The 17,891-nt window shown below is 39.3% G+C and overlaps 2 protein-coding genes across 2 annotated transcripts; both read right to left on the reverse strand.

Moving 5' to 3' along the window:
• Positions 1–815: 815 nt before the first annotated feature.
• LOC102715848 (mannosyl-oligosaccharide 1,2-alpha-mannosidase MNS1-like) lies at positions 816–7,470 on the reverse strand. Its single transcript, XM_006652720.1, has 14 exons — positions 7,152–7,470; positions 5,654–5,701; positions 5,394–5,567; positions 5,179–5,291; positions 4,586–4,651; positions 4,267–4,438; positions 3,809–3,898; positions 2,811–2,935; positions 2,530–2,595; positions 2,296–2,404; positions 2,098–2,199; positions 1,801–1,881; positions 1,545–1,715; positions 816–1,450 (listed from the first exon to the last, which is right to left on the reverse strand). The coding sequence occupies exons 1-14, from the start codon at positions 7,314–7,316 to the stop codon at positions 1,214–1,216; spliced, it is 1,719 nt and encodes a 572-aa protein (XP_006652783.1). The 5' UTR covers positions 7,317–7,470; the 3' UTR covers positions 816–1,213.
• A 1,674-nt stretch (positions 7,471–9,144) lies between these two features.
• Positions 9,145–17,026, reverse strand: LOC102708334 (putative DNA ligase 4). The gene is made up of 27 exons (XM_040523165.1): positions 16,691–17,026; positions 16,295–16,386; positions 16,128–16,213; positions 15,886–16,022; positions 15,686–15,760; positions 15,470–15,561; positions 15,278–15,349; positions 15,067–15,146; positions 14,943–14,980; positions 14,827–14,833; positions 14,429–14,584; positions 14,106–14,181; positions 13,873–13,997; positions 13,743–13,777; positions 13,436–13,494; positions 13,170–13,253; positions 12,967–13,059; positions 12,829–12,877; positions 12,626–12,713; positions 12,275–12,481; positions 12,064–12,189; positions 11,874–11,973; positions 11,693–11,798; positions 11,168–11,298; positions 10,935–11,093; positions 10,670–10,825; positions 9,145–10,576 (listed from the first exon to the last, which is right to left on the reverse strand). Exons 1-27 carry the CDS (start codon positions 17,024–17,026, stop codon positions 9,445–9,447), a joined length of 3,897 nt encoding a protein of 1,298 aa, XP_040379099.1. The 3' UTR covers positions 9,145–9,444.
• Between the last annotated feature and the right edge of the window lie 865 nt (positions 17,027–17,891).

Below are 17,891 nucleotides of genomic sequence, written 5' to 3' on the forward strand. Positions count from 1 at the left end.
GATTTCTGCAAATCTGCATTATATCTGCAAGGGCAGTTGGAGAGGGAACGGTTGCTGCATGCTGGAGTTGTATGGTTGGCGCGGTTGAAGCAGCTCACACGGCTCCCCTTCTACAGCTTTTGTAGCTTTCACTGTCTCGACGATATCTCCCACGTTTGGGCAGACCGGAGCGCGGCGACGACGCGACTCGACGGCCGGCAAACTGGTCAATGAACGGGCAGCATCCAGAGCGATCGTGACGACCTCGCGTCTGGAAATTGGAACTCGGGACGAGCTGGTGTTGATAGCTTAGATTCGGCAACAGCGTGAGAAGTACGTTCGATGGTGCTGTTCCGACCGAGCTGATCACGGCCCGGAAAACACGACAAATCATCGGCATATGATTAATCATCCAAAGCGTTAACATCATTATAACAAAAGCACTATTTAGCGAACTTTCGTGCATCCTAGTACGTGTGAACGATCGTTATTTTCTTTTTGGCATATGTCTTGGCTCCTTTTTATTTAAATTTTATACGTATAGTGTTTGTACCATTAAAGTTTAATATACAAAGTTCATGGAGGTTATTGTTTGGGTTTTTTTAATAAAGTAAGTCAAACGATATAATTGCAAATAAAAAATACTTTATAAATATATCTCTTCTATACATATTCTTAGCACTCTAAAAGTCAAGCCTAAAAAATAAACTTAATTAAAAAACCCTCCAAAATACCTAATTTAAGGTTAAAAATTTAAATTCAATGGCTGCCAAATGGTATATGCTACTGATAGTTATGGAGCATCATTCTTTTTCCCAAACCAATAGTCCGGTGGAGAAGTAAAATGCAAGCCTTCTTTATAGACCGTGTTTCAAAATGTCACAAGTCAGGCTACGTAATGAAAAATACAACTCCACAGAAGCCCCCGCGCAACAAACAACATATGGACACTGTTAGATTTACGTGTTACACATCAATAATGAAGGGAGTGCAAACAAGTTCAGAAATATAAACTTTCAGGGGTTATTGATCTTCGATTTATACTCTGAAGTTCAATGTGCCCCCAGAATATCTCATCGTGCTCTACCTATAATTCCGTTGCCTAAACATCCTATTGCCATGAATTTCAGCCCTTACTGCTACAGGCAGAATCTCTGCTTGTGTCAAAGCCTTGCATCAGGCAGGTCAAAAATCAGAGGGCAGCCGAAAAATTCCTGTGCTATATGGTTCAAATCTACTCTTGTTTTCCCTGCTTCCTCCCGAACGGTCGTACCACCGGTGGTGCAAAGTCAACTGAGTGAGCTTTGCTAATATCATTTGAAGGAACAATTCTCAGTGGGTGGGCTTCGGTATTGAAGACCCACTCATCAAAGGATATGACTGATGGAGGGGAGAACAGGAGGTATAGGTACTTGAGTGTCTCTGCTAGGAAGAAGCTTTGCATCATGTTATCCTTCTCACCAGTATTCACCTGGAGACAAAAATATTTGACAACTTGTGTAAGACTAGTGCTCCTGGCGGGAATTCAAGTATGGATGCCATCATAAAAGGGGAAGAAGGCTTACATCTCTCAGCCCAACGTATCCCGATTCTATGCGGGAGTTCTTTTCAAATGCCTGGAATATGTCCCACCCCCAGTCTTGGTATGTTTTGTTCCCAGTAAGGCGCCACAAGTACATAAGTGATTCAACAGTCTCAGGTCTCAGGATATTCCATGATGTGCCCACGTTCATATCCTAAAGGAAGAAGCTATCATGTTGAGATAAATAATGAAATAGTACGTAGTTATTATAAAGAAGAAAACAAGAGCCGCCTTGCTACCTGTCCAGTGTGGAAAAAATAGTTCTCTCCAGCCAACTTTGTGGGAGTTGTTTGGTAGAAGTTATAACAGGTTCGAGCAAGCTAAGAAAAGAGTGACAAAAAAAATCAACAAACAGAACAAAATCATGCCTGTAATTGATCAATTTGGATATAGTGCAAATCATAATTCATAAAGAATATTAAATATAAACATAATATTTTAAATTATCTACTTTAACAATTTATATCAGCTAAGAATATCTCATGTAACAAATAAGGATTTGTGATATACAAAAGTGAGAATTCCTATGGGTTTACCTCTTTTGCAAGATTCATAATTTCTTCAGCCTTTTCAGTATCCTCATAGCCAGAGGCTCCCAGTGCCAGCATACCTGGGGCAAAGCATGCAAGCTCATCCATCTGTGAGTCACAAGCCGAACCAGTGAGAAATCCTGAGAGTAAAAGCTAAATCTCAACAATCCTCTTGTTGATTACAGCTAACCGGGGATTATTTACCTTGTCAGACAATGAGCCACCATTCTTCTCACAGATGTAGTAGTAATTAGAGGGTGTAGTTTTCTTGGTCAAGCTTATTAGGCCTTCCATTGATGTCTCCCACATTTGTCTAGTTAAAAACCATAAATACAGTTATCGACATGCTGGAATGAACACACAAACTATATAGATTTTCCAGCAAAAATCAATGAAGGAAATTTGAAAAATTGAAAAGTGAGGCTTATAGGCTCGAACCTGTAATGCTTTACATGCTCAGTTTTATTCCCCTGGATCCAAACCTTGAGCAAGTACTCATAGAAGCTGAACCACAAATATTGTTAGCTCCATTTTTCAATAATTATACAATCATTGGAAGTAGGGTGTGCAACAGAAAATTTATCAACGATCCAACTGACCAAGTTGCTTAAAGTTTTGCACAAATTAACATGGAAAAAACTAATGTTACATCATAGAAGGCCCACTATAATTTCAAGAAGGAAATAGCTTGCTTGAATACTTGAGGATAGAGGTATCACCTATCTCCCATAGCACCAAATGTAATTGTTGAGTACGATGCAGTTCCTGAATGAGGGTTTATGTATATAGGAAGTAATCCATCGCTTGGATATATCTTCTGAAGCTGTCTGATGACATTCTCCGCCTAAAATTGCATTGTAGTACGTCAAATTGTGAGTTTAATTTAAAGAGCCAAAGGATATTTTAAGAAAGTTTAAGTTATATATGTTCTCCACTGACATGCCATTTTTTGTAGGGATTTGCTTAAGCACACTAGTTGCAAAAGATTATATATCTTAAAAAGAAAAGGTAGTAATAAATAAGTATGGGGCTATGGGCCAACATAAACCAATGATATAGGATGAATTTACATTAGGGATCAAAGATATAGATGGAACTCACATCAGATTGATTTGGTTTTGATCCATCATTAGCATTTAGCATATCAAATAAATAGGGCAAGGAACAAGTCGACTATTTAGGAACCAAGTAGGACTAATATAATCAAGTTGGTTATGATTTGGATTGTTTTTCTTTTTCCATCTAGTAACAGAAATTTCTTTGAGACAATTTTTTTTTAATCTAGAAAAGATGTCTAAAGAAAACCTGGCATCATCTGATAGAAAGAAGTCAGTGCACTTAACCCACAAGACTGGGGTAAAGCTATATTAAAAAAAAGGAAAATAAACATTTACAAGGATGGCTATGATCTAGAAGGCCATCCAGAAAAGAAATCTTAAAATATGACTTATGAACATGAGAAAGGGTCATCATTCCTGCAGTCATGGTTTGGATACTTGTGTGTAAGAAAAAGAGGCATCAAGGAGATTGGTTATGACCATAGAATCAAGTGAAAATGGGATGCATGCATGCACATCAAGTCATCAACAACAAAGTAAACAATCAAAGTATAATATGTGAATGAAGACCATGTTTTGTACATAACTGGTTAACTTAATTTACCCAAATAATTACATAAAACTGATAGGATGTATGAAATATGTGTAATCTGCAAAACCTTTTGTTGATACTTGGGGTCACCGGTCCTCTGTGACAAAGCTATAAATTCAAGTTGCTCCGTGCCAGAATCAGCAAGGATACTATCACCCTGCAGAAACACACAATTTATGTGGTTCATCATCCATAGAGAGCAAAAAAATAGTTTCAGGTCACATGCACTTATAAACAACCAATTGAGAAATTCATGATGTTAAGTGGTTTTAGAAAGATCAATGGTAAGTATCATCACTGAGAGAAGGGGCAGAACAAATTATAAAAATATCATCAAGATGTCTGTGACAAGATTTGATTCAATCCCTCAAAATGAAAACAGAGCTCCAAAGGAACAATAAATTTTGCATCACTACGAAGAAGAATGGGATGCTGTGAATATGGTTAATACAGTTAGCTGTAAGCTTCAGTGTGGTTAGAAGGAACACTCCATGTAATTGGCCAAAATACAAATCAATTGCTCACATTGGTCCATCCAGGATTATGGGCTCGTCCGTGAGCTAAGTTGATTCTGTTATAAGGGATACCAGATGTTGTATCCCAAGCAGGTAGTAGACGGTCAGTAATATCTTTTGCCTTCTCGAGAAATACTTGGTCTCCAGACAAATCATATGCACTGAGGAGGCCTCCAACAACCCTGAATATAAAAATAAAATAGAAATTTAGAAAAGCTATATAGTTTTATGTTCTAAAAAATGTGGTGTGGCTGCATAGCATTGATCTATGAAGTCAAATATTTTAATGATAAAAAATGCTACAACAATAGTAAACCTTATAAGGCAACCTTATGGTCGTTTCAAAAACACTTGCGTCGTAATCCTTGTCAAAGCTTAGTGACTCGGCCACCCAGCTGGCATCATAAAATAGACAATTTTGAATTAGGAGTATGACATAAATCACAAAAAATATATTCAAATTGTTAAAGGAATACTCCACTCTGTAATGGTAGCTATACACAAGAAGACTAGAGAACTTAACAAGATATAAATAACAAAAAGATGCTAAATAATCAGTAATTTCATAAAGGTCATTTATCACATGAAACAGATGAAGCAAATAGAATGCCTAAAGAAGTAAACAAAAAATTCTGATTTTCTTCTAACACGAGGGGAAAGAAACACATTCATTGTTAAAAGCCTAAAATACCTAAATGACAAATTTACTTTACTTTTACTTTTACATTCTAAATTAGGGATGTCATATTGGAACATCACATAATATTAAAGGATGATTCACACACATGTTTAATCTAAGGTATTGAATGTTAATATGAGCAAACTAAGACTTAATAATAAGTTTATCTCATTGATGGACCAAATTAAAGTGCATGAGCAAGCATTCTGTACACTCCGCATGGCGGAAAGAAATTAAACTCACTCTCTAGCCCTCTGAAATTCATCTTTTAGGCCCATTATATATAGTGTATCAAGTGAGTCCACAAGGGTCGCTCCAAGACCACCAAAGCTATTGATACCATTCCTTGATTGTGGCTGGAAAGTAATGTAAGCAAACAAAAGGACAAAAGACACTTTAGCGCTTGCTCAGATAAATTAAAGAGGCAACAAAAATGACAGAACAATGACTAAACGAACCTGAAGTTCATCCATTCCCCAGGCATACTTCACGTAGGAATTCCACGCATGGGCCATAGCCTCCTTAACCTTTTCTCTCCTTTGATTATTAATAGGATCAATTTCTACAAATTTTTCTCTGGGTATTTTTGCACTTATTGGATTTTCATCCAGATGAACTCCAGCCTTTCTTAACTATACAGAAACAATCAAAGATTTTTCTTCTTAAACTGGATTAGAAGAGTTAAGTAAATCAGATGGCACTTTGGAGCAAACTTTACCTGGTCATGCAACCGATTTATTTCGTCATCTAATCGGGTAATCTCTGACTGAAATTGAAGAAAACAGAACAAAGTCAATGTAGGAAGCAAGGCAATATTCCAGGAGCTTTGAAGCCATCAATAGTGGAGAAATAAAATCATAATTGTTATATCTTTCTTCAACAGAAGATTGCTGAAGCTGAACTGCAAGATTCCAGAATTGAGGTGATATTGATCATGATTAAAGAAAGGTAGTGAGACATATTCAATCGCATCTACTAGCAATAGACTGAGCTATTCAGCAACATTTAAGACAACCTCGCAAAAGAGGCTACCTTACAGGTTCACCAGTATAATTTAAAACCATTCACCTGTAGCACTTCAGAACGAACAATTCAAGCTGGTGATGAGGTCATGAGGCTAGTTTTGGATAGCACTAAACATACCTTATGTTCATATTTTAAGTTCTAAATTCTACAAGGAACTCAAAGGATAAGAGTCAACAAAGTAATATCAAAATTATATGCATACTCCAGGAAATAAGATATGAATCGACTCACACAGAAACAAAATATGCAAACACACGCATGCGACTCTCAAACAGGCCAACTAATTTTATGTGTTAAGTTCAATCCATAGTTTTCTTACAGATTACAGCAGAGTTGGATTAACTTGATAAATCCAAAGGATGAAAGATTGTTGAAAATATACAGGGATGATTCATGTGTGACATACTGACATCCTTCAAATTAACTGATCACTTGCAACAAGCCTCCATCACTCCATGAACAAGTGGGGAAACAAACTAACCTTAATCTTGTCTTGTTAAACTTAAATTGATAAGTCACCAACTACATCTCTGAGATATGTTTTCTCCTTCAAATACATAACACCACAGGAAGTTGCAACTATCTTCTCTAAAATAGCCACAAAACATATTTTTATAGAATTTTCAGATTACACGGCCTCAGTAGGTATGCTGTAAACCGACACATCACATCAATTAGTCCTAAAGCATGGAAACATACTCAAACTTTACTTTCGCCTGAATTGAAGAGGAATAGTTCAGACCTTTCCAGTTTACCCTACAACGAGAGAGAAAACGAGAATACAAGAATCTCACTGTACCCGAGTGGCTGAGCCTGAGCACTCCACTAATCCAAAAACTAGCACTGAAAGAGTTCAAACTTCTTAGCCAAATTATCATCACAGCTGAGCTAACCAAAATGCCCTCCATATGGGAAATTTACAGATTTCAGATTCTGATCTCACCAGTAATCCACAGAACAGAACACAAAAAAAGGAGACTGAATCCTGAATCCTAGAAACACCACACTCTGCTCCCCTAAGCGAACATATCCCGAAACTACTGCACGAACTCTCGACTGTCAGATCCAGCGACTAATCATCGCCACTAACAAAAGCGAAATCCGAAGCTAGGCGGCAGCGACCGGTCAGATCCCATCCGCCTCAGCCCGGATCAGGGGAATTTCCGCGGCGGGATGGAGGAGCAACAAACCTCGTACTCCCGGACGAGCGACTGCCGATCCCAGAAGGCGAAGGTGGCGGCGACGAAGACGAAGAAGAGGAGGGCGAGGCGCTTCGGCCGCTTGAGGTAATACGCAGGGTTCAGGTACCGCCACGCCCCCGACGAGGAGGAGGAGGAGGAGGAGCGGCGGGCCATGGACGCCGCCTCCGGGGAGGAGATCGCCGGCACCCGAGCCCGTCGCCGCCGCCTCCGTCGAGGTCACCGGCGATTCGCGCGTGCGTTCGTATGGATGTGTTTCGCTTCGCGTGTGCGTGTCTGTGTTTGGGTTTCGGACCTCGGTGGCTCGGTCGTCGTTGAACGGGGCCTACTGCAGGTAAATAACCACTTGACCATCACTACAGTATGATATTTTTCTTCACTTATTATTTAGGAGTACTTGTACTTCTTTAGAAAGTATATATGATCTTGTTCTCAAAACAAATATTGATGTCATCTGTTCTATAGTAAAGTCAGTTCTTAAATCTTTCGATTTTAATCAAGTCTAATTTTCACCTTAAACTAATTAATCAGATACTCTTCACTATAAATAAACTTTCAAAGCTAAACAAACATTTACTTTGTGATTGTTTTTAGTGGGGGTTTTAGTCCAATCAAGAGTTACGCTCTTTATAATATAAGACTTTATGAATTTGGCTAATTTCATACAATTAATACATATATTTTATATATGTATCTAGATTTATTAACACACATACACATAAATCCAGGTAAAACTAAAAAATCTTACAACATGAAATAAAGGGAATATTTGTTTCTAATGTCAAATTCATTGCCATGTAATGTTGTTCCGCATATCATGTGTTTCTCGTGTCTTCTCTCAAAAAATGTATGACATGTGAACCATTGTCATATTAGCGGCTAAAATAATATGAAACAATTTTATCACTTTATATGTGAGAGGTGGTAATGGAAAATGACAAACAACATATTTATAAACAAAGAATAAATTGTGAATAAATTTTTATATATGTATTCTTAGTTCTATGGTGGTTGTTTGATTTTTTTATAAAAAAAGGTAAATACTTGAAATGGTACGAGAAAAAGAGATAATAGAAAAGTAGTAGAGTCAACTATATAAATAATTTATTATACATAACCCTAGGATGATAGGGAAAAAACCAAACAACATATTTACAAACAAAAAATAATTTATGGATAAATTTTTTATGCATGTATCCTTAGCGATCCAAAAGACAAGACTAGAAAATAAACTTCGATAAAAAAAATTCAAAATCAATTTTAAATTTAATGTAGAAAATTTAAATTTTAATTTATAAAAAAGATGAGGGCCTCTAATATAAATTTATAGCACGCCTTGCTCCCACGAAGCACGCCATGTGGTAGGAGGGTCAGGTACAGCGAGTTGGTTGCATGGAACACATTGACGTTGTTGGGTCTCGCCACGGTTAACTTTCCGGCTGAAGTGCTATGCATCCTCGTCGTCTGGTGGCAGCATGCGCGACAGCGATCGCAGCTTTGCACTTGTACGCAACGGGGACCCACGATCCGCGACTCGAAACCCGATAAGTATTTACTTCATTAGGATACGGGTATGAACTAAATGTATCACCCGTAGGTATGTAATCAGATAAATACCTTCATCCGATGGATACGCGGGTACGGAAATGTTTTTATGATCGCCATACCCGTTTACCCATGGGTAATAAATACCCGCAAGTTTAAATGTATGTCATAGCCCAGTATCAAATTAGCCCAGACCAATTAACCAAAACCCTAGGTATTTAAACCATACATACATTTTCCACTACACTATATGAATATGTGATGTCTTAAATATCTCGTATCTAGTGTAATATACTATATGAAAACTATGCAATTTAGATTGTTTTAAACTGTTACGGGCATATGGATGACCCGACGAGTAAGATTTACCCAAGCGAGTATGTGTATGGAAAAATTTTTCTACCCGTGACGAGTATGGGTATTTTGATGGTATAAAATTTTACTGGTGGATATAGATATGGGGTACCAATACCCGATGAGTATTTACCCATTGCCATCTCAGTTGCACGGGCCTAACTACTCTCACACCAACGAAGAAGCAGCAGCAGCAAAGAAATCTGATTCAACACTGAGAACGCAAAGAAAAATACGAGGCAACACCGACACAGGATATGTCACATTTTCGACTAAACAGCGCAGTTCTTGTCATAACCGTCATGTTCACAGGCTCATAGCTAAGACTAAGGATATTCACAAACATTGGCCAGCCTACAGAACAGTGCAGAGTATTCAGTATTTCTCACCAATCCTTCAGAAGTTCACCGGCGACATCTTTGTAGCTGACCTTTTTCTTCTTTGGAGCACCAGCAGTAGGGTCTGGGGCCGGAACCCCGTTACTCTGTGTGGAACTTCCTGCATGTGGTGCTGGAACGCTAGAATTAGGCCCAGAACTCGTTGCCTCTGGTACTGGAAACTCATAGTTAGGTGTAGAACTTCCTGCCCAAGGTGGATTCTTCTCAGCTTTGGCTTCGGGAACCCTGTTACTATCTTCTGTCTTCGTCTGCCTAAGCGATGGAATCATGTCCAGAAGCATTGCGTGCAGTGGATCAACCATTTGTTCCATCTTCGCACATGTTGCGCTACTGGTTGCCTCAGAAGTCCCTGTTCTAACAACTGCGTCGTTGATTTCATGCTGCCGGTCGCTTGGTGTCTCCATGGTACTTATTTTGATTCCTTTGGCCTCTTGCTCATCCAATGTGATAAACTGGGCACCTGGAGGTGGTTCTTGATATTTGTCACGGTTATGTTCTTCCATTCTATAGATGGAATCTGCGTCCAACTTATCATCTTGAGCTGTTTCACCAGGACTGCTTTCTTCAGATTCACCATAATCTATTTTTGCATGCCGCTTTCCTCTTTGAGGCATTGATCTTCGGAGCACCCTAGGAGCAGCCGGATGGGATCCCTGGTCTCTGTCATTGCTATCTTCTTCTATCTTAGAGATGTAATCTGCATCGAACTTTTGATCATCCTGTCCTGTTGCACCAGGATCATTTTCTTCAGATCCACCATAATCGATTTTGGCATGCCGCTTTCCTCTCCTAGCCCTTGATCTTTGGACTGGTCTAGGAGAAACTTGGTCTTTGTCAAAGCCATCTTGTTCCATTTTAGAGATGTTATCAGTGTCCGGTATTTGATCATCTTGGCCTGTTTCACCATGCCCGCTTTCTTCAGGTTCAACATCATCTATTTTTGCATGTTGATTTCCTTTTCTAGGTCGTGTTCTTCGGACTGGTCTAGGAGCAAGCTTTGCGGCTCTGGAGGTACTACTAGATGGCCTTCCCCTTTTCTTCGGTACATGATTAACATGGGATCTATCAATCTCCTCATTTTCCTCATGCTTGTGATTAGAAGGCTGAACAGTTTCCTCACTGAAAACAAAATAAAGTTTTCAGTAAGAATAGAAAACTGATAACACCAAATGTAAATATTGTAAATACGAAAATGTGACATCAAGCAGCTACCTTCTTTCAACTTCTATTTCCTCTAATGTATCTGGTTTAAGGCTGTAAGTGGTTTCAGGCAGCTTTCTTTGTTTTTCCACTGAATCTTCCAACCACTTGTTACTGACAACATGCAACCTTTTGTCATGTAGATAACGCCTCTCAGAAGGAAGGAAGCTACACAAATCAGTTTTTTCTCATCAATGTTCAAATTTCCATCTCTCAAAGTTTGAAGAATAAAAAAACTTCCTCATAATAACACCAAAACAAATTAATAAATCACTACCTCTTGTACAACATGTCAAAATTGTAGGCTTCTAGAACTGAAACTATAATTAAATGAGTAGCAGGAGCAAGAATGCTACAAACTTCACCACCATGCATGGTAAGATCCTGCTTCACCCTCTTCAGTGCAAGATCAGATATTACATTGTAGTCCGCATTCCTCCAGAAAAGAAGAGCAGTAATGAATAAAGATAAATTACATGAAAGATGATATTGACCATAAATAAGACTTACACCAAGGGTGCATGGTAGAAGTAGACACAGCAACCCTGGAAGAAGAAGAATCTCTCATCTGTGTAGTACTTCTTTTTGTAGTGATGTACCATGTTTGAATCAACAACGGCTCTGTCCATGTTGCTGAAAATCTGAAGGATGTAGCAAAGAAAGAAGAAACATCAAAATGAACAATGTTCTCTAGTTGGATAATACATTACCAAGCATTAAAGTAGTTTTGTGACAAAATTTCTAAGTAGTAAACTTGGCAGATCAGCAGTAGCAAAGAATAAGTAGCTTATGGGCATTGGGAAATTAATGCTAATTTATCCTTCGCTGTTATCATACAAACCCCAACAGGGACCATTGGACGAGTTTTGGTATGTTTGAGTAGATTAAAATTAGGGAGATTGAAAGCAGGGATCTGTCATATTAGATTACTAGTGACTCATAACTACAGGAATGCTAATTTAACCCCCAGTTACAAATTATGGCCAAATGCATGTACAAGATAAAGTATTTGCTGAATACAGGAAACAGACTTACCTGCTTGAGGTCAGAAATGTCAATGTCCCAGTAGAAATAGTCAGCATATGAGTCGATCTCTTCAGGAAATTTGTGCCTCGCAAAATCCACGAGAAAGAGAATATACCTGCACAATGAAATCAGTTCAAAAATTTTGAAAATAAAAGGTAATAAAAGAGACATGGACTTGCAAGGGGCAAACTTAGGCTGCAAATGAAGAAGACATTTTTCTTTGCAACAGTCTAAGATCCAGGAATAATGAATGATCCTTCCCTGCCGTGTGGCTGCCTGATATTTGATACCTGGGAAAACATAAGAGAATAATTTGAACTAAATTACTCAGCATTTAGAATAAGAAAAGGGATAAGTTCTAGTCAGGATAGAGTTAACACCTTTCTTCTCTGCTGCTATGCAATGAGTAACTGAGTCATTAAGATTCATCGAGAAAGATCCGCCATTCTCCACAACCAGTTTATGAAAATAGTCAAGATTATATGATGGAGGAATGTTGACAAAATCTAAGTATGATAAGGATTGAATCAATTCAAATTTACAGTGTGCATACAAAGTATAGTCCACAATCAATATGCCAAGAAAGGATACAGAACATTGTGTTTGCAAATATTAGTGTTTCTCCCTTTAGGCCTGAAATGTCAGTCTTCATAAGACGTGAAGGGATAATTGACACATTCTTTTTCTCCCCCTTTTTGTTTGTTCTCGGCTGTTTTAACTTAACATTTTTCAGACCACTATCATCATCTGCTGCCCTGTGAGTTGTCTCATTACTTGAATGTACTATGTCCACAAATGCTGCGACAATCAACATTTTACAGAAGGTTGAGGTATAACCAAAATACTTACAAGGCATCAAAATAAATGTACATAATCATAAGATAATTTAATATGAAAGGCAATAATTTACATATCGACTACCAAAGTACCCGAAAGAATTACCCTGAATATCAAGGCACTCATTCCATGGCTTATCATATCTCACCCTTTGAATGCGCGGGAACCTTAAGTTGTATGGGGCAGCAAATACCTTTAATAGATTAAAAGCAGTAGAGAGCAAATCAGCAGTTTGTACAAGAACAAATATTTCCTGAGCATAAGACTAAAGATTGCAAAACATCAATGTTTATCCATAATTTGATTACCTCAGATTTGATTGTTCGAATATCACTTGTTATGGATATTATGACTGACCTGCATTTAGTGATGCAGCATATCAGAGATGCTTCCTGAACCTGAGAGATCGTCTAGCAGGAAACCAAGAACTCCCATATAAAACTTACTTATCAGGGCTTTCTATCCAAACATCTGGCCTTTCCTTTGAATGGTTTGTCACTTCGTAAAATCTGGGTGGTTTTTTGGGGTACTCATTTTTCCTGATTCAGAAATAGCCAAATATGCGGGGATAAAGTACCTAGCACTCAGTAAGCAACTAAGCATGTTTGATTTAGATAGAATGTAACAGAAGAAACAAACAAAAAAGTACCTGAAATGAGGCTTCAATTTGGTGATAAGAGCATCAAGCTCTTCATCAGAAAGACCAGTACCAACTCGACAAAAGGAAAGAAACCTTGCAAGGGCAAAAAGAATACATGAAACAAGAGGCATGACTCTTGACCTGACAGAGCATAACTATTAAGAATAACATTAGGAAAACCCCACCTCCTCTCTAATGAAGATCTCCAAGGCACAGTTTTTAACACAGAAACTGCCAAAATAAAAGGAGCTGGTAGGAGAAAAGGGTTTCGTTACCTTTTGGGATAGCTATTGTCATCTGAAGGCACTGCAAGACCGACTAAAAACTGGGCAACCTAAAAACCGGTTAAGAATGATTAGCATGTTTTTCATAACATTCATCTTGAAAACAAGAACATCGGCCAATAAATGCTCAGTATAACAAGAAAAATGCAGTTTTAAGTCCTTGAATGGTTAGGGACAGATACATGCAAAAGGTCTTAGGGAACATTGTAGGATAGATAGCATCCATGCTGCGTAGACCTAATGTTGAAAGTGGTTTAGTAGACAAACTGTGTACTTCAAGGTAAGAACATGTACACACCTCTCCTCCGCGACGTCCTGAGCCATAATATCCACCTAGAAACAAAGCACTCAATGGCTCAATGCATTCAATCAACAGGTGCCGTGCAAAAATGTTTGTTTATCTGGAAGTAGGGTGGAAATATGCTTACCTATAATAATAACATCCAGATCAGCACCAGCATGTATATAATCAGGCTTTAATTTAAGCCACTTTCCACTCCGGTCACTGGGTTCCCACTTGGACTCAAGGTCCTTTAATACAATTCCCTCTTCTCTAAGCACGGCATATTGAATAATCAGAAAATCCGAACTGAATGGTTAGTGCTATGGAAAGTTTGCTACTCGCTAAGTTCGTCAATTTTTCAGGGAGGTAGGAAAAAACCTGTTATCAACAGTGTCCTTGAAGAATTTCTCCACATCATCAAGATTGCGCACAAAGATGGACCAGCATGGTTCATCTGCAAGATGAAAACATGTTTACTGTTGGACACTACAGGAGGGGCAAAGTGTAACTAAAACACACTCAAGATAGTTACACATTAGAAGAAAGTAACTCCTGCAAACAAAATAAAGGGCTTGCAAAATGAACACAAGAACTTCTGTTAATAGTCTGGGGAAAAAAGGAAGGCAACTTAGATCAATTTATAAGAACCAGTACAGTGGGCAAACTCACAAATGTGTTATAAAAACTATAAGTAAATTTACCTGGTGGACGATGCATGTTCAGACCACCTGTTGGAACTAATATTTCGAGATGGCCCTTCAAAGGACTGATGACTTTACGCAGAATTTCATGCCGCTCTGTCAAACTTTGGTGGATAACACTGGTGTCTCCAGCATAAAGAATGTCAAAAGCAACATCTATACATTTGTGTCAAGCAAAACAGGGCATTCATGAAAAGAGTAAGGGGATATAAAAAAACAGGGCAGTGTTATCATGAAGTACCAAAGCAAAAAGAAGAAAATAATCTCCAGAATATATTAAAATATACACAGGACTTTTCAGCAAATTGAAAAGAATATATTTCACATTGCCATCCTGGCAACTAAGAATGTCAAGACAGAGAGCAAGAACATAAGGGGCAATTCAAACCAAAGGATACAGCACAACTGCAAGCAAAAAAACAAACAAAAAGAATCAATCAGAAGCAAATTCTGTAAGGATCGCTCTGAAACTAAAAAACAAAACATGCAGGAGATAAAAGTTCATGACAAATACCTGTCTATCCATCTCCAGCCCCTCCCTTGCAGCCTTTGCTGCAAACATAAAAAATAAAAAAGTTGAGTCCACTATATGAGCATAAAAAGCAAACTTCTACAATTTCCAATGAGATTCCAGAAACCTATCTCCTGATTTGAACCAAATTCTGCAAACCGGTTAAGCACAGTATCCCAAACAAGCATTTCTCCATCCAAAATACACCTGGGGGATCAATACAAAAAGTGATAGTAATGATGGGTTAGTGATGATTTCCTTTAATTAAAATCATGATGCAACGCACAGGCAATACGCTTGTTCCCAAAATGACCTCCACTCACAATAATAAACCTTACCTATCAACCAAGACATGTTCCTTGATAACTTTGGACATTCCAGGTGCATATTCCGAGTGATCAAGAAAGCTCCTGATAAACATAACACATTAGTTTGACAAGGATTAGCCTATCTACAATGAGAAAAATATTACAGACAGAAACAGAAGCAGAGACCAATAAGTTTCAGAATAATATGCAAGGAGACATTACCTTGAGAAGAAATGAATCTCCTCCCCATTCTTGTGAATTTGAATACGGTCACCATCAAATTTGCACTCAGCAACCACTTGTTTTCCGTGAAGCTGGAGAGGGAGGGGGAATATAACCGAGCAAATCCTAAGATAACTATCGAAAAGAAAGTTGTGTCCTTAGAAATGGCTAAATCTTACAGTGATACATTAGAAGCTAAAAAATAAATAGAAAGACCTTCTTCCAAGCAGATGAGGCATTACTGACTCTCATAGCTAGCTGAGGCCTGACAGCCTTCCCCACTTCTATATCCTGGTCATACAGCATAGAGATATCATGCAATGATAAACTTTCTTCCATGTAAAAAGTGTATGCATCAGAATGGCAACATGCAAGAAAAGAAAAACAGACACTATTACAATCTTATATATCATCACCTGACGTTTATGCCTCTGACTTCGATCGTTAAGCTTTTCACAGACCAACCTCAGATCACAAGTGACATTGAACAAGTCTTCAGCATCAGGATGAAACTCATGGAACACACTCTTCTCACTGATCCCCAATTTCAAATCTATGATGATGTATGGAAAGCATCAACAGCAATGCAAAAACACCACCAGAAATGCAAGTGTTAGCAAAAACACCACCAGAAATGCAAGTGTTAGAGCAACCTAACCTTTCAGAATAATCATCAAGAGCCACTTCATTTCAAGGGCATTGGTTTTCTTGATCAGACTAGAAATAATCGAAGCCTTCTCAGACCTGTCAAGAACAAGGAAGCACTTCTCACTTTCAAGGCATAGAACGATACACGATACAGATGCAAATAGATGTATAAGCTACCTATTCTCAGTTGCAGCAAGGCGATCAAGTGCGTCATTCACCTCTTTTATCGTCAATCCTCCAGAAGTCATTCCTTGTCTCCGCTGCAGCACCTGAGCACAAACAAACGAAGCTGCCATAAGGTCCCACAACCACCGCAGCTAAAGCGTGTCTTGATCAAACAATCAAGCTATATATAAGAATTCAGAATAGTACATTTCAACCCAAGCAGATTCTATTACCACAAGCTGCATCCATTCAACCAATGATGAAACTATAAAAAGAGAACGCTCTTCAACCTTCTCGAATCCACCCAATCAGCACAGCTCATGGAACCCCCGAAGGCAGCAATTCGGAAACACATCAATGGCTGCCGGCTATGTTTTGAGATAGTAGCTGGTGAATGTGATGGTATACCTCGGCGGCGACGAGTGCGAAGTTGCCGGCGTTGCGGAAGCTGCCCCCGCGCCGCCAGTTGGTGAGGCGGACGGCGTCGGGCGAGTCCTTCGCTATCCCGAGGGCGTCGACGAGGACTGACGCCAGAGCGGCCTCCTTGAGCCCGTACGAGCCGCGCTCCCGGTCGAGCCCCGGGAGCACGAGGCGGAGCGCGCTGAAGTAGTCGTCCCTGCCGCTGGGCCCGTAGGCGCGGTCGAGGAGCGCGCGGAGCCGGCCCCGCTTCTTCGCCGCCGTGCGGTCCCGCGACATGGCCTGGAGCATCGCCACCAGCAGCCCGAACCGCACCGTCGCCGCCATCGCCGCCGGCGACCGAGGTGGCCGGAAAGGGAAGGAACTATCGAGCGAAATAAAGAAATTTGAGGGTCGTTTCTACAAAATTCCGCTGACCTTTCCGCCTTCTCGATCTGATCCGTACGAATCTGATCGAACGATCTATGTGAAACCCTTCTCTGCAGCGGCCCGCAAACGCTTATTGGGCCGGAAAGCGAATCCCATATCCGTGCGAAACAAGGTCCAATTGACGTCCCTCAACTAGGAGTGGAGCTTCTGCTGCATCTCCTACGGAATCCAAGCCTCTATATCTAACCGAATATACTTAACATTTTTAAACTGGGAACTCATTAAACAATTCAATCTAAAATTTGCTTCTATCAAGATTTAAACTTAGAATCTTATAGTGCTAATCAGGTCATTGACTCGTTATAATCACTAGACTACGAGTCATTTCGTGAATCGTGAAAGTGATGGGAAGTGATTATAAACCTGAAGCTGTCCATGGAAGTGATGAGAAGTGCTCGCATTTTCTGACTTTTCAGCACCCTGAATTCCTGAAACGCTGCACATTTTTCCTACACGAATTTGGCCTCCCTATGTAATCATCCGTCAGTGTTGCTTGTCTTCTTCCTCCACAACCGTACTGTGCACATCTGTCACCGATCTGCGATGTCGGGGAGAGATCATGTATAACATTGATTCCTTTTGCGATTCGATTATTGATGTGTATTTATTTGTTCACCAATTCAGGTTGCCGTTCCTTTATCAGATACATATGTCCTTCAAAGAATGTCTGTCCGCCCACACAATAATCACAAGAGAGTTGTTTTCTTTTGTAGTTTTGTTTAACACCATGGATCTTCAGATGCCCATGAAAAGAGGGGATACT

The sequence above is a fragment of the Oryza brachyantha genome, chromosome 4, assembly GCF_000231095.2.
Source record: "Oryza brachyantha chromosome 4, ObraRS2, whole genome shotgun sequence".
Lineage (NCBI taxonomy): Eukaryota > Viridiplantae > Streptophyta > Magnoliopsida > Poales > Poaceae > Oryza > Oryza brachyantha.

Coding starts and splice junctions, on each gene's coding strand:
- LOC102715848 (XM_006652720.1), bottom strand. CDS start 7,316: ATGGCCCGCCGCTCCTCCTCCTCCTCCTCCTCGTCGGGGGCGTGGCGG. Junction 4,439..4,585: donor GTTTTTGAAACGACCATAAG/GTTGCCTTATAA, acceptor TTTTATATTCAG/GGTTGTTGGAGGCCTCCTCA. Junction 1,882..2,097: donor TTATGAATCTTGCAAAAGAG/GTAAACCCATAG, acceptor CTCTTTTCTTAG/CTTGCTCGAACCTGTTATAA.
- LOC102708334 (XM_040523165.1), bottom strand. CDS start 17,026: ATGGCGGCGACGGTGCGGTTCGGGCTGCTGGTGGCGATGCTCCAGGCC. Junction 12,714..12,828: donor TTCGAACAATCAAATCTGAG/GTAATCAAATTA, acceptor AATCTATTAAAG/GTATTTGCTGCCCCATACAA. Junction 11,799..11,873: donor CTTCTTCATTTGCAGCCTAA/GTTTGCCCCTTG, acceptor TTCATTGTGCAG/GTATATTCTCTTTCTCGTGG.